At 37.1% G+C, this 16,521-nt stretch overlaps 1 protein-coding gene across 4 annotated transcripts; it reads right to left on the bottom strand.

Annotated features, from left to right (window-relative positions):
- LOC112512564 (glucosidase 2 subunit beta-like) lies at positions 1-15,363 on the bottom strand. 4 transcript variants are annotated; one of them, XM_025118603.1, is made up of 17 exons: positions 15,111-15,363; positions 14,892-15,017; positions 14,396-14,491; positions 5,505-5,744; positions 5,000-5,199; positions 4,737-4,835; positions 4,581-4,652; positions 2,204-2,525; positions 2,004-2,105; positions 1,823-1,924; positions 1,665-1,722; positions 1,454-1,522; positions 1,158-1,245; positions 921-982; positions 743-794; positions 401-512; positions 1-278 (listed from the first exon to the last, which is right to left on the bottom strand). In XM_025118603.1, exons 1-16 carry the CDS (start codon positions 15,220-15,222, stop codon positions 450-452), a joined length of 1,863 nt encoding a protein of 620 aa, XP_024974371.1. In that variant the 5' UTR covers positions 15,223-15,363; the 3' UTR covers positions 1-278; positions 401-449. The 4 variants fall into 4 exon arrangements, with proteins under 4 accessions (XP_024974371.1, XP_024974361.1, XP_024974388.1 ...); XM_025118593.1 differs by having other exon boundaries at positions 414-512; XM_025118620.1 differs by lacking the exons at positions 14,892-15,017; positions 15,111-15,363 and adding an exon at positions 6,458-7,924 and having other exon boundaries at positions 414-512; positions 14,396-14,479.
- Between the last annotated feature and the right edge of the window lie 1,158 nt (positions 15,364-16,521).

The following is a 16,521-nucleotide window of genomic DNA, read 5'->3' as shown; positions in this document are numbered from 1 at the left end:
AGAGAGACAATTTTAGGAGCATCTTTCCAACTCAATTGCAAAAACAATTCCATCTGCATTAAATGTTTTCTTAAATAATAATTTTGATTAATGCATGAGCAACAAGTTACTATAACAACTTTGTTTTGGATCTACTACCAATTTCTAGCTCTGGAAAAAGGAATACCTTGTTATAATAAGCCTCTCATGGAAGAAGTCTTGTATTCATCCTATTTAGCAACTTCACTCCAAAAATTGGAAAAATTAAAAGGACAAATGGGTCACCCTTCTTTGTTAACCTGCAAAAGAACTACCTTCATCAATCCCCTCCCATGCTTCCTTTTTATGATTTCCGTTTTCCAGGTCCAAATAAATGATAAAGATGATACAAACTCCATGCATTTGCTTCTCATTGACTTACGATAGAAACGTACTCTGAAGCAAGAGGTGTGATAAATAGTCTAGAAGAATCAAAGCTCGTCATGTTCTTCGGGTTGTTCCTTGTTCATTGCTTCTAGTTTATCTTCTAGTTCCTGAAACATTCTGTAGCCATCAGAAAGTCCAACATAGGAAACAATAGGTCCCTGCTAGATTGTCTCAGCGGAAAGGGATGGAGTTTCCACAAGGCCTCGGGGGGCCTGCCACCCTGCCCTAGGACACCACAATTTACCTTCCCCATGATAGCCATGGGCCTGGTACAGGTGGGGCGCTTTAGAGGCTAGTGCAAAACCCTTTTTCCATAACAATGGTGATAGATGTGTACCTTGAGTCTTTCTTCTAGGCAAAGGGCTGGAGTAGTTAACAGCGCTGCATATCTGCAATGAAAATAATCATTTTCACAAGGTCCCATATTGTTGAGTGCATAGCAGCAAGCCTTGTACCTGGGAAGAGAGAGAGAGAGAGAGAGAGAGAGAGAGAGAGAGAGAAAGCAAGAATCTTACTCGCAACGGCTAGGTTCATCTATATCGGAAACTTCAACTTTTGATCCACATCTTAATCTGACCTGTGATATGATGAAAGAAAACCACATAAAATGTATATAGTTTACAGAAGGTTAGATACGTTAATTTATGTTTCATGCCGAATTTATACCCAATGTATGACCTTAAAAATTGTAGGGAATAGAACTTGTATAAGTTTGCAACATCAAAGGTAAATAACACAAAGGAGTTAGATACCGTTAAACTTCTATAAGGTCCATTCCAGCATTTGTCACCGGTTGAAAAGAGCATGATTCTGTATGACTCCTCAAATTTATCCCAATGCCTAACAGGTAAATGGAGAAAACCATACGGGTCAAAGAGCAATCACGGAAAACATTCAAAAAAATTACAGGTAAACGAATTGTTCGTAGTTGATCTACTCCTAATGCAAAGGTAGAACAATCTACCAATAACTGTTGCTTCTTCGGTGAAGAAAGAAAATTTGAATTTACATATTCGAGTTCAAGTGAAAAATTATGGGAAACCCCTACCCTAAATGAGTTGTGCTGTGCCCCTCCAACTGAGAGGCCTCCTTAAAAGGGCAGACCTTGTAAACGTACCTGAAATGATGAAAAGCAGAACAGAAGTCCAAATTCAGGATAAGATGATTAGGAAAAAGAAAAAAGAATCACTGAAGAAGAATTCTATGGAGGGAACAAAACAACAACAGAACACGAAGAATAGGAATGTGAAGTTTATAACTTGTTCTCTTTTATCTCAAAACATCGACCATATAATGAATAGAACTCCTTCTCTGGTCCTGCAATATCAAGCATAGCTCATTATAGATCAAAGCAAGCTCATCTATAGAAGGGGAAATTTACTTCTATGTATAGTATCAAAAAAAAGATCAAACTCACCAAAGTCATGTCCTAGCTTCTTCGTTAAACTTGATATTCTTGATTGTATTTTAGATAACTTCCCACTGGCATCATCATATTCTTTCCGTACACTTTCAGACTCTACAAAATAAACAACAATTCATGCAATTTCAGGCATGTCTTTCTTTTATTCAAATGAACAAAGAACCTTGATTTCTACCAGATGTGTCCACAGGAGTCTGAAACGGGTTAACAGCCTGTAGAAAATCCCGGACAGTTTGTTGAATCTTCTCCAACCATGATGGGCTTGTGCCTTCCATATCTTAAGCATGTAAATTCGAAAAGCCACCATCAGCAAGTGATATTCTATGCAGCTTGTGGACAAAAATGACGGTAAATTCATTAAAAATAGTTGTGCACCTTCCATTTCATCATCTGATTCGTATTTGTGTTCACTGGAATCGTCATCAGCTTCATCTCCTCCAACATCATCCATCTGATCTTCATTGTCATCCTCCTCATGGTGCTGATGGTCTTCCTCAGTTTCCGTATCATACCCACTGTCTTCCTCCTCATGTGCAGTATCAGATGTCTCATCATATTCATTATCATCATTGTTCCTAGCAGTACCTGCATCTTCATCTTGCCACTGCTCTGCTTTTTTCCCTGTCCAACGCGAACCAATGGCACGACCTAACTCTTCCCTTGATGATGACTCGGCATTTTCAGATGCATCTTCTTCCTGAATAGACGATTGTGAATAAGGTTGTAGCTTTGCAGGGAAAAAGGAACGACATAATATGAAATGATTGCACATTATACAACATATTGCATACAAGGCATTCTCTAAGGATATAATGACGGTGGTAAGAAAAAAGAAGCCCCATAGCTATAAGGAGGATAAATCAAACCAACCCAGTATACCCCACTCGGAGAGGGTGGACAAATCATATAAATAAAACATGAAGCAAGCAAGAGATGACAGTCATGTAGCAGTGAAACACACTAGCCCTTTCCAAATAACCGGTCATAAATTCATGTGCAAAGGTAGAAATCACATCAGGACCTCCACCTTAAGGGATCAACTTCGTCTCACCACTGCACTGTACTAACCTATTCCATTCATTGTACTGGGGGTTTTAACAGCTTGAAAGCATGAATCGTTCTGTGCCAAAAGAACTTCAATTGTAGTTAGTTAGTATCAACCCATTAGCAGGAAAATCCACTGTGCTATGTGTAAAGGTTATGTCTAGTTAATCAAATATGTTTAAAATAGAAAATGGTGCGAGTTATGATGGTCTTTCTGTTGAAACACTAAGAAAGCTGCAGAAGGATAAACCCCCTCCAATTAAAAAAATGAGTCTTTTGATTATTTTTGAACTTTCTAAGTGATATTAACATCCTCCTTGTGGTTTTTAAACATTAGGTTAAAATTCAATTACAATCCTACACTTTTGTCTTGATTAATTTTCTCTTGATCACCATAGTTATGTAACTACATGAGTGTCATCAAGGGTGTTTATCATCAGATTTCACACATTATAGCTCTTTTCTATTAGGTCAATCAAAATGTGATCTTTTACGACGTTTGATGGCAAAATAAACCTAAATTTCTCGTAAATAATACATCATCAATCACTTTGGTGATTTGCGTATCAAAATAATAGAAATATTCTCTTGACTTTTTTATGTTCCGAGACTGAAGCTCATTGATTTTTGGCACAGAGGGGATAGAGTAAAGCTGTAAAAGAGACAAATTGCACTCTTCCTTGAATGAACATCTCAGATACTTGATGCAGCTAACCCTTACCCCCAACCAATCGAAAAGTAATAATCATTAATATTTCATCTTCATTGAGAGCAATATCCTCCTCTAGAACACCTTACTTTCACAATAAATACTATACCATCAAATTTCATTGCTCCTTGTAGTCAGAGCTCTTAGTAGTGAAGTGAATCCCCTCACTTTTTCCTATTTCAGCTACTGCCATAATCTTATAATTGTCCAGATACTTGATGCAGCTAACGCTTGCCCCCAACCAATCAAAAAGTAATAATCATTAATATTTCATCTTCACTGAGAGCAATATCCTCCTCTAGAACACTTTACTTTCACAATATCTAGTCTATACCATCAAATTTGATTGCTCCTTGTAATCAGAGCTCTTAGTAGTGAAGTGAATCCTCTCACTTTTTCCTATTTCAGCTACTGCCATAATCTTATAATTGTCCAGATTTAGCACCATGTAGGAATGTTGCTCTACTAAATGATTCCTTTTCATCTCCCCTACCTCACATTAATTTTCACTATATCTAGTCCACACTATCAAAACTGATTGCTTCTTCTAATCAGTACACTTAGTGGGAAGTTAATCCTCCCATTCTATTTCCTATAATCCTACAATTGTCCAGACTCAAACACCACGTAGGAAAGGTGCTCTACCAATGTTTTCATCGTTTTCTAGATGACTAGAAGGTTAGTTGATCTTATGAGTGTTCTTAACAATGATTAAATACTATTGTTCAACAAGCCAATTACTTTTCCAAAAGCCCCATTGTGTGTTGTTCACTCTATAACAACAAAGGTAGAGACGGAACCACTTTCTCGATGAGTCACAAGGGTTTTAATAAAACTATACAACAACACTTAAGCGACTTACATAGAATCATATACTAAGCGAAACAAATCAAAGGCAAACTCAATAAGTGAAATATGTATCATAATCTGATGAATTCCATGGTAACTAAATAAGAACTCAACAGTTGTAGCAATTGCTCACAATGACCAAGAAGGTACCTTACTTCCAGACCCATGAGAAGGATCATGTTCATGTGCAACTTTAGATGATTCTTCGTTCTTTTCAGCATGCTATACAAAGTGAGGGGAAGTTCAGTACTGTGAATAGTGCACAAAAATATATCAGTGAAAGAATAATATGAATTTAACAATGACCTCTTCTATATTATGAACAGACGCATCCTTGTCATCATCGTCGTCGTCATCATCATGTGCCAAACTAACCCCAGGGTCAGCAGCGCCCTTGTTTGGATCCTAACAAATGAACCTGAGTGAGAGACTAGAAGAAGTGGGATGGTAAGGAACAAACAGCATCAGAAGATGCAAAATCATACTGACAAAATTGATGCAGGGAATTTTTAGACATCATGATGCTTTGTTTCCAAAGAGGGAAATTCTGTATAGATAACCACTCTAACCTGACCCGAAGGAGGGTGATTGTGAATCCTTGCATCATCGTCAGACTTACTTTCTTTATATTCTTGCTCCTGAACATTCACTATTTCTTCACCTTTTTGTTCCTTTACTGTTGCTTCTTCGGCTTCCTTTTTCTGCTTCTCCTCTTTTTCTTTCTGAATACGTTCTTTCTCCTGTGCCTTCTCTATTTGTTCCTTACGCTCTAGAGAGAGGGGGTGAACAAATTCATATTAAAATAATATATAACCTAAAACCCTCCAACACAGAAGTAAAATATGTGAAAAGCATATATCACTGCAGATAAACAAGAAGGCACTGTGAAACTTGTCAAAGAAGCTCCCTAAATGGAGGTCTTCTGGACCTTCCCAGAGACCTACAGTGAAGCCAACATGATGGGCCTGATGTCCCTCCAACCTCACACCTTTCAAGAAGGATCATATTTACTTGGCCTAAATGAAGAAGCGAATCTAATAGTTGATTAAAGACAGATGATTTTGCAAAAAGTACCCTTAAGCTGCTGGACAAGCCCCTTGAGAATGTTCTCCTCATTCTTTAACCTAGATAACTCTGCCTCATCCTTTGCTGCTAAAATTTTTGCTTGTTCAACTTCATGCTTTCTTATAATGACGCCCTCCTTAAAGGTTGCAATCTTTTTTGTTAATCTATCTCGTGCTACCTTTCCAGCTTCCCAGCAGGTATTTTTGCACTTGATTTTACCATTATACTCATCACTTCCATCACAGCAATCTGCTCAACAGAACCAGGTGAAATAAGGATAATTAATCATTACAATTACAATGCAAAGTAAGTTTTTGGCGATAATGATACAAAAGTGGAAGGATTGCATAACCATTGACCATAAAAAGAAGTATTTGTTTCTACACTCGATGGATAGAGAAATACATAGCCAAACTTATCAACCAAGAGACAATTTGGCAGGCATATGCTTTTAATAAGAACCAAAATATAATGTTAAGCATCACAACTAAAAAAATGAATTATTTCAGACCAGAACATATACGTTTTAGGGGTATCATGTCAGGTAATCTACAGCCGCAAGCTCAGGTGGTAACAGATCAAGCTTTTAAAATAAACATATCAGAATGCTTTTCCACATCCTGATGACCTGATGGCAATGGAAACAGAACATCAACAAATGGTTAAGATACTAAGATGTGAAGTTGTGACCTCAATCATGTGTGTGCGACCAAGTCATGCGACTATGGGTCGCATACGAAGGTCACGAATGAGAAAACACAAGAGCTTGTTAAAGGCGATTAGGAATTCACCTTTAACAGAGGCAAACAAGATAAAGACACAGAGATAACAGAGGGTGAGGAGAGAGAGAGATGAGAAAACATTATGTTGATTGATACCCTTTTCGAATTACAAACCAGCTATTTATACATCTACTTACAAGCTTTGGCAGTTAACCAACAAGAAAGCTCCTTTTCAACTACCTCTGTTGACTCCCGCAACTACTTCCGCTAACTCCTGTAACATAGTTTCCCCCTTCAAAAAGGCTTGTCCTCAAGTCGACATGGAAATCAGGAAATCGATCTTCAAAGTCATTGGCCACCTCCCAAGTAGCTTCTGTTGCAGAAAATTCATCCCATTGAACCAAATATTGAACTTGTGGCTTGTTCTGGAACTTAATCACTCTCCTGTCCAGTATAGCAGCTGGTCTAACATCACTTGTCACAGGTCCATCTTGGAACCAAGAAGGAACATGAGTGGCAATAGGAAGAGTACCTAAAAAGCTTTTAGCTGGGATACGTGAAATACATCATGGATTTTTGCTGTTGAAGGAAGTTTGAGCTTATAAGCTACCTTTCCAATGATTGCTACCACTTGAAAAGGTCCATAGAACCTTGGAGCCAGCTCGCGATTACTCCTGTGTTGAATGGTTTGCTGTCAGCAAGCTTGTAATTTTAGCCACGCCCAATCACCCGCCTTACACGATCTGCATGACCGCTTTTTATCAGCTTGACTTTTCATTATGGCCTGGGCTCTAACCAAGTGAAATTTGAGCAGAGTAATCATCTCCTCCCATCTCTGTAAGCTTATATAAACCGCCTCATTCGATGATTCTCCTGATAAGCAAGGCAAATGCAGGGGGGGTGGTTGGTTGTATACCACCTCAGAGGGTGTAATGTGAGTGGTTGAATGAAAATGGGTATTGTACCACCATTCAGCTAAAGGCAACCATAAATTCCAGTGTTTACGGTGTTCACCACACATACATCTCAAATATGTTTCAAGACACCTGTTCGTCACTTCAGTCTGTCCATTAGTTTCCTGGTGGTATGCAGATGACATCAAGAACTCAGTTCCATGTATTGAAAAGAGCCCTTTCCAGAATTGACTTAGGAATATTAGATCCCTATCACTCACAATGCTTCTAGGTGGCCAGCCATGGAGCTTGAATACATTGTCCAAGTAAGATTGAGCAACACGTTTGTTGTGAACGGATGAGAAAAGGCTGAAGTGAGCATACTTGCTAAGCCGATCCACCACCACAAAAATTACAATTCTTCTAGCAGATTTTGGTAATCTTGTAATAAAATCCATCGAAACATCCACCCAAACCTCCTCAAGAACACATAACATTTGTAACAACCCAGGTTTTGCCTTTGTTTCATTCTTTGCCGCTTGACATACTTGACAATTCCTTACAAACCTCCTTACATCCCTGCTTAATCTTTTCCATCAAAACATACTCTTTACTCTCCTTGTGATATCCCTTCCTGAATGGCCACTCCCGGAGATGCATGCTGCCAGGCAATAATTTTAGACTTGAATCAGGTCCTATGACAAGTTTTTCTTTCCTTCGAATCAACCCATACTTCAACTGAAATTTAGGCACTTCTTGCTGCTGCAGTTGCTAGAAAACTGTTGCCAGCATCCCATCCATCTCGTAACTTGCTCTAATTAAATTCGAAAGATTCGATGAGACAACAGATAGAGCCATATAAAATACTTTCAGCCCCTTGTACCCATAAAGCATCAGCTGCTACATTCTCCTTGCCTTTCTTGCTATGATGTTAATCGCACCGCTATAGCGGTGCTATCACGGTTAGCGGTCATCAGACAAATAGCGGTCTTAAATAGGAATCCTGCAATTAGCGGCTCTATTGGCCGCTAAATGACTGCATTTTGAATGCAAAAAAGCAGTTGCATAACCGCTATTTGTAGATAGTTTGTTTTGGTGTTAAAAGATTAATTTTGAGGGCTTTTATTTAGAACTTGCATTTGGTTTTTATTTTAGTCCAACAATATCAAGGCTTCATTATTCTTATTTTTTGGACCAGGACATCAATATTTTCATTTGTTTTGAACCATGACGCCATTATTCTTATTTTTTTGGATTTGGACACCATCACTTTGACCTCTTGATTTGAATAAAAGTACACATTGTTCAATTATTTTTATTTGAACTTGGACATTATTATTCTTATATAATTTTGTTGAATAAATAAAATTATGTTGAGTTATATATGCATATATATAATTCTAATTATTATATAAACCGCTATTTTTCGACCGCTTTACCATCGCGATAACCACTATTTCAGATCATGGTCATTGTGATTTCATATGACTGATGTAACAGCATAGCTTTCTTGTATTGTATCTCGTAATCAAACCCTATCAACTTTGACAACCAAAATTTTTGGAAAGGAGAAATTTTCTGCTATAGAAATAACTTGAGACTTTTTTTGGTTTGTTCAAATAACAGAGTGTCCCCCATCAAATATTGCTCCTATTTCTGGACAGCAAACACAATTGCTAGTAGTTCTTTCTCATATACCGACAGTCGTTGCCACTTGGGACCCAATGCCCTGCTGATAAATACCCAAAGATGCCCCTCCTGCATCAAAACAGCCCCAATCCCATTCTTGGACGCATAAGTCTCTACTACAAAAAGTTTCAGACACTCTGGAACTGTTAAGACAGGAGCAGATACCAGTGCATTTTTTAATGCTATAAAAGCCTCTTGGGTTTTCTCATTCCATGTAAAAGCTCCTTTCTTCAACAAATCAGTAAGTGGTTTACTGATTACCGTGTAATGTCTTACAAACTCACGGTAATATCCCGCTAGCCCCAAGAAATTCCTTTAACTCCTTTGCTGAATTAGGTACAGGCCAACTATCCAGCGCTGATACCTTTTGTGGATCAGTCTCCACCCCTTTCTCCGATATAAAATGCCCTAAATACTCCACTTTATTTGTAGCAAATGTGGACTTGCTGGATTTAGCAAACATTTTGTGTTCCTTCATAAGTTAAAAAACATCATTCAAATGTTGCCGATGCTCCTGTTCAGTTTTGCTATATACAAGTATGTCATCAAAAAATACAAAAAATACGAGTATGCATCTGGTTTGAACACACTATTCATCCAATTTGGAAATGATGCAATAGCATTAGAAAGCCCAAAAGGCATAACTAAAATTCATAATGCCTCGTATGCGTTTTGAAAGCAGTCCTGTAAGTATCATCCGCATGTATTCTCATTTGATGATAACCGAGCCGCAAATCCAAGTTGCTAAACACCTTAGCTCCTGCTAACTCATCAATAACAAGGATGAGGAACTTATTCTTCAAAGTTCTCTTATTCATTTCCCTATAAACGACGCATAACCTCCAAGTTCCATCTTTCTTTCCCACCAAAACCACTGGCAAAGCAAAAGGGCTGAAACTATCCTTGATGATTCCCCTATCCAACATTTCTTGGATCAACTGCTCAATGATCTCTCTCTGTTTGAGGGGATATCTATAAGGTCTAATATTTATTGCTCTTGCTCCAGGCTCCAAGGGTATAGTATGGACGATGGTCAAATACCCCTCGAGGAGGTGGTAACTCCAGTGGTTCAACGAAAACCACATCATATTTTTCCTTCAATTTCTCCAACTCCAAATAAATGGTCTTAACATGTTGCTAATTCGGCACCTCCATCCGAGATGTCTCTAGTACTTGCAATAAACAGAGTTGAGTTGTTGCTTCCATCATTTTAATTGTAGGTTCCCTTCTAGTACTTTTAGCTTCTGTAGTGGAACACCCTTTAGTAAGTAGCTTACCCTCCCATTTAAACTCCATCAATAATTTCTTGAAGCCTCAATAAATGGGTCCCAAAAAGCTAAGGGGTTGTATGGTTGGTTTTCCATTAAGTCCCGTATGGATAAAGCTGTCTATGTGGATTAATCTGTCTTTATAAATTGAGAAGGTTTTTCGTTTGTGAGTTTTTTCATAGATAAAAGGAGCCTGTCTTTTACTTGGGAGGGCAGGTTTGAAAAAAACTTGGCTTTATGCATAAAGCACCCCCTAGAAGCTTACTAAATAAGCCACTTTCTATATCATTAAGCCAGTACCAAAAAATCATGCATAACTGACCGAATAAGCTATGAATCCCATTAAGCTCGTTAAGTTGCTAACAAACATGCCCTAAGCCATTGTACTCCCAGCACCATATCGCAACTTCCCAATAAAATCAACATTACATCAGCCTCAAATGTCTTCCACTGCATTTTCCAAGAAAAATCATTACAAATATGTTGGCATGCTAAATGATAATATCAGCTACGGTTATAGCTTGTGGTGGAATTATGTTGATTGGATACACCAACTTTTGGGCCAAAGTCTAAAAAATTATGGATGCTTCAAGAATCCACCAAAATGTGCAAGGGTTTAACATCGATTGTTCTTTTGACCCTCACGGTATGGAAATTTTGATCACTAGATAGTGCATTCACTGAAATGCATGTTCATACAATTCAATGCTCGCTTCCTCCAATTCATTTTCAGACACACCAATTTCACTGTTGCTTCCAGGTATCTCTATTGTAAACAGTTGTGGCTCCCTATTCCCTAAACTACCACTTGTGTTGCTTATCATAAGATTGATCACAGTAGTAGCACAAGCCTTAGCAAAAAAAAGTTGCTCTCGCATCAGCAGAAATGTATTTCAAGTTCTTAATAGTATTTACACCAACCTTTGTCACAAGTTGTGGTAGAAGTTTGATTGGAAGATTTGGTAGTAAAGGTGGTTTAGAACCGACAAGTATAGGACCAGATTGCAACGGACGTGGAGAGAATGACCCTTGTTCTATGATTGATTTTGTGTTTGAACTGATGAAACCCAACGATTCTTCTTGTAGCCTAGCAACTTCCACCGCCCTTGCCTCTGTTCTGGGTTTAAAAGCGCGCACCATCGATTTGACATATGGTCTCAAGCCCCCAATAAAATTGTCGGGTATATAGGCCTCGAGTATTACATGATTATTTTGCAACATAAGGGCTCTTAGATTTTCGAATTCATCTATATAGCCTTCAAGAGAGCCTTGTTGTAACAATTTGTTAAAATGTTCTACCACATTTGCTCTTGTTTCATCTTTAAATCGAGTTGTAAGATCAATAACAAAATCATTCCAGGCAACATTTCGTCGGACCGACAAAGAGCTCGAAATCCAATTTTCTACTTTGTTGACCATATTCAAATAAGCAAGATCCACTCGTTGATCTTCCGGTATCTTACACAATGTAAAGTACTTGCAACATTTTTTTATCCAGATTCTAGAATTACAACCATCAAATTTGGGAAAATCAAGTCTTGGTACATACCCTAGATTCCGATTTAGCATAATTGAATCCACCACTACCGCTAATTCTTGGTGACTCTGTCGATTTCATATATCGCATCAGTTGTATCATTTCTTCGAACTTCTTGCTTTAATCGTCAAATCTTCTATTCTGATCTTCAATTTTCTTTTCTAGGCTTTTGATTTGTTCCTTCATTGTTGTTGCTACTACTTTAGATTGAATCAACCGTCGCAACAAGATCAAAGCTCTGATACCACTCTTGAAGGCGATTAGAAGCAAACAAGAGAGAAGCCAGAGATAACAGAGGGAGAGAGAGAAGAAAGAAAGAGAGATGGGAAAACATTTTGTTGATTGATACCCTTTTTGAATTACAAACCAACTATTTATACATCTACTTACAAGCTTTAGCAGTTAACCAACAAGAAACTCCTTTTCAACTACCTCTGTTAACTCCTGTAACTACTTCCGTAAACTCTCGTAACAGAACTGCAATACATTCCTTGCAAGACAGCCATCTGGTACATGTGCGACCTTATGTTGCGAAGGAAGGTTGCCGCAAGCATGAATGTGATATGGACTCAAGTCGCCTAAGCAGATGGAACCAGGTGAGCTGTTGTGTGCGATCTTGGGTCACATACCAAGGTCGCATGCAAGGCTTGATGTTTATTGTTGAAATTAGGTCTAATTTCTCCATCATTATTGCTCTTTTTCACACCAAAAGCTAATGGAACAGTTCTCAACGTCCTCCCCCGTGTTTTTTTCCCTTCCTGGGTTTCCATGTAAAAATATCTAGTGTTACTCTTTCCTTCGCGTTGCTTTCACTTATATTAGGTATGCTTATTGCTTGATGATTGCTTATGCTTGCTAGTTATCATTATTACCCTTTGCAATTTGGTTCCTCATTAAAACAATATTAGAAATTTGTTATTGATTGATCTTGGGGATATTGAATTTAGTTTGACCTAAATGGATGAAGTTTCGATTAGAGGATTGATTATCCTTCCAGATATTATCCTCTATTCACAGCATAAGACATTTGCATGATTCACATTGTGCATTGTAACAACAACAGGAACTGAAACAAATACTTGTAAGATGTTGATTAATCTATCAAGCAGGGAAAGGGTCCACTTGACCACAAACTCTAGAATTTTTCACCAAAGGGCCTTTGGCCTAGCGGTATCGTAGCCCTTGGCCTTCTAGGAGGTCAGGGGTTCAAACCTCACCATAGGTGAGGAGGGTGTGTGAGTTTATTTGTTGCATTTGCCGTATATAAATATTATATACTTCAAAAAAAAAAACTCCAGAACTTTTCAAGTACAACAGAAGCGCCTAAAGAGGGAAAACCCATGCTATGATGGACATGTCCAAATTATTATGGATAGACTACCAAGCACCCATAACAAAACATGGAGAAATCCCATATGACCCAAATCCCCAAGTTTAATCCACAATATCAAATAGCACTTCGACAATAACGTATTGTCTCTTTTACACTTGTGTGGTTGAGTCTATATTTGAAGCTTTTGAGTCGATAACATACTTACACCCAAAACTGTATGATTCATAGTTCAAATCAATTCATGAAGCATCATGTTGGTATAAGAATAGAAATTCTATTTGTATAGTTTTGTGGACTTAGGTGTATATTCATCCAAAGCTTATTAGTAGCCACATGAACAAAAGTACCATTTTCTAGTGTGGTAAAGTCATTACAGACGGACAATTAGACAAAATAGCTTCCTCATAATAAGTATTTTGGTGTACCCATAACTAGAATGCTTTATTTTTTAGTTTTATATCTTCACAATATTATACAAGTTACTCAGAGAACTTTTAAGTGAATCTACAGTTCAATGTTGTTCACAATTCATAATATTAGACAGTATAGGGGATCTCAATTCATAAAATTAGTATAGGTTTCTCCATTTGATTCCCTATTCACAATTTCATATTAAGTCTTGTAATTTGAGAAAAAGGGTACACTTTTACTTATATATTGTACTTCTAAGGATATAGATCAAACATATAAACATGCTTTCTAATTTCTATACAAAATGCAAACTTGCTCATAGCTAGAACCTTGATTTTGTTTGTTAATATAACAAAGAGTGATGTTAATACCCAAAAACCCAAAATAAATGCTCATCATCCAAGTTCCTGAAAGAGTGTCTATAAAAATATAAAATCAAATTCTGGACATTTGGGCATATAATTTCATTAATTTAATGTTATGCTAGTTAAATCTTGGTTTACTAGTTAAATTGCTTGTTTGGTGGAGTAAGTTCTGGTAGTCCAGAGCTTCTTTAAGGAGATTAGGACACACAGATGCCAAAGAGCAAGACTACAAATGAACAGACAAAGAGGATATGATGTTAAATAACGCACTCATTTCATCTTAGAGGTTAGACCATCAGAAGGGTTAAACACTTCAGGATTCTAGTGGAGGTTACTTTCATATGAAAAATAAACATACGTCAAAAATCTATGGTCTTTGACTTTTTTTATGTGCCTGTGTGTACATAGCACAAGCGGGAGGCGGTGTTTTTATTTCATTGTAAGTGGTTACTCAAGTTTGATCTAAATCAACAATAGACTAACAGTATGAATGTATGATCTTTTACCCATGCTTTCATTATATTGCCATCTCCATGTTCCCCAAACTCAAATGATACTTTTGACAAGATACAGTTCAATTTAATTAAAGAAGTGATTGCAAAAGTTCTAAGACTTTCAAAAACATTCATTGCAGGTAATATGGATGCAATAAGAAGAGAGAGTGGGTGAAAAAGTTACTTACCACATATCCCATCATTAACCCGGGAAGAAAATATAGAAAGTGGAGTATGTCCTGCATTTCGGCAATAGAATTTCCCACTAGGACATGCTGACGTTCCTGCAATGCCAATAGTTATATTAAGATGACCACAAACATACCAAGGCTGGTTCAAGATACATTTAGGTTATACTTCAGAGGTTCTGACCAATTCGTTGGCTCAAAAATACGTTTAACAAAACCTCCCACTGCACTCTCTAATTGTAAGCAATAATCATCGACTATCAGGCATCTTCTTCTCTCAGTAAGAAGAAGAACAAGAAAAGAAAAACTAGTTAAACTAAAAGCGAAATGTCATGATCATATGCTTTCAAGAACTTGAACATGTGGCTAGTAAATAAAAAACAGTGATTAAAAACAGCAAGAAATAGAACTCCAGTGATGAGCAATTACAAATCTGATTCTAAGTTGCTAATTTCGTGATATATTTTTATTTTCTATCAGATAATAGCTAGTAGACCTGGCTCGTCGGTGCCATCAGAACAATCACAAAAATCGTCATTAAGTTGAGTCGTTGTGAATGTTTTAGATCCATCTTTGCATATAATCGTTCCTGACGAAGATAAGCCCTTGTAGTATTCCTCGTCTGTTCAACAAAAGAAAGACATAACTGAAAAAATTGATAACAACGGAACAATCATTCAATCACCAATCAGGAACATCAGAGTAGAAATTGCACCTTGAGGAGCAACTCCGAGAAGGTTTTCTGATAGAACAACGGCCGATCTGAGAACCAACATCGAATAAAACACGAGCAGTATGTAGGATTGTGTCTGTATCTTCATTTTCATTTTCTATTACTAATTTAAGTCGAAATTATGAATCGAAGCTCGAATTATACAACGCGATTCTCAGATCATTTGAATCCCTATCAGCCGTACCTACACAACTCACTGTGATTGCAGTTGTGCGAAGCGAGAAGCCGAGAAGCAGACCGGGGTTTAACTTCAACCAGACTCGGGGGTGTTTGGGATTTAAAACAACCCTTTTTTTTTCTTTTTTTTTCCGATGTTTGCTAGTTGTGTAACTATACAATGTAGCAGGAGTCGTGATTTTTAACAATGTTAAAGTTTTATTGGTTTTATTAGAGAAGACTTAACGATGATATAAGTTATACTCGATCTTTACATATTAATACAATTTCAATAAATAAGAGTTATGGTTTCAATTACAGTTTATTGATGAAAAAAATTGTATGATAGTTTAAAATCCAACGTATTAAAACGACTCCACAAATATATTAGATTTACACCAAGAACAAAGAATCAAGAGATCGAGAGTGAGACCGAGAGTTCTAGATCAATTGAATGGGAGATGAATGAGAGAACTTTTAATAACTCATGATGAATATCAGTTTGAATCTCACATTGGGGATAGGGAAAAGACATAGAGGTATGAGAGGGTGAAGACATGAGTGAAGGGTGTCAAAAGTATCTCGGGAACATTAAAATAAAAAGTAATAATGTGCATTGGTAATTGTACTATATGTTATTTTAATCGTAGATTAAGAGATTTTAAGACTGAATGCATAAAGTAGTAGTACTTAATGCATTATAGGTTGTTTTTAAGACTTTGTACATAAATGTATAGTACTTTGTGTATTAAAAATTGTTTTTAAAACTTTTGACAAATCTGGTTTATAAGATAGTATAGATATGTATTAAACCGGAGTTTTATAATAATAAAAAATGGATTCGCTTATGGTAATTTCAAAATGTAATAAGTTGATAAGTTAATTTTTAGTATTTTATAAATTTTGTTTATACATGTCAAATGACCAAAAAGGATCTTGATCGTCCCTGTGATTTTACTTATACAGAGGGTTACTTTAGGGCAAATTTTACTTATACAGAGGGTCACTTTAGGTTTAGGGCTAAAAGCCCGAAATTCAAACAGTCAAATCTAGATCGATTGCCCCTGTGATTTCAAGATCGTCCCAATGATTCAAGATCTTGACCCTCCCTATGATTCCATTAGTGAAGAAGATGGACAGGTGTGTGAGGGAAGAGGGACCGGTGTATTATAATGAAACCATGGGGGAACGATGAAGGTAAAAGGGACGATGAAGTAGGGAGGAGAGAGACAACGGA

This window comes from Cynara cardunculus (genome assembly GCF_001531365.2).
Source record: "Cynara cardunculus var. scolymus isolate 2C chromosome LG 1, CcrdV1, whole genome shotgun sequence".
Lineage (NCBI taxonomy): Eukaryota > Viridiplantae > Streptophyta > Magnoliopsida > Asterales > Asteraceae > Cynara > Cynara cardunculus.
This window is presented reverse-complemented; position numbering and strand designations above follow the sequence as displayed.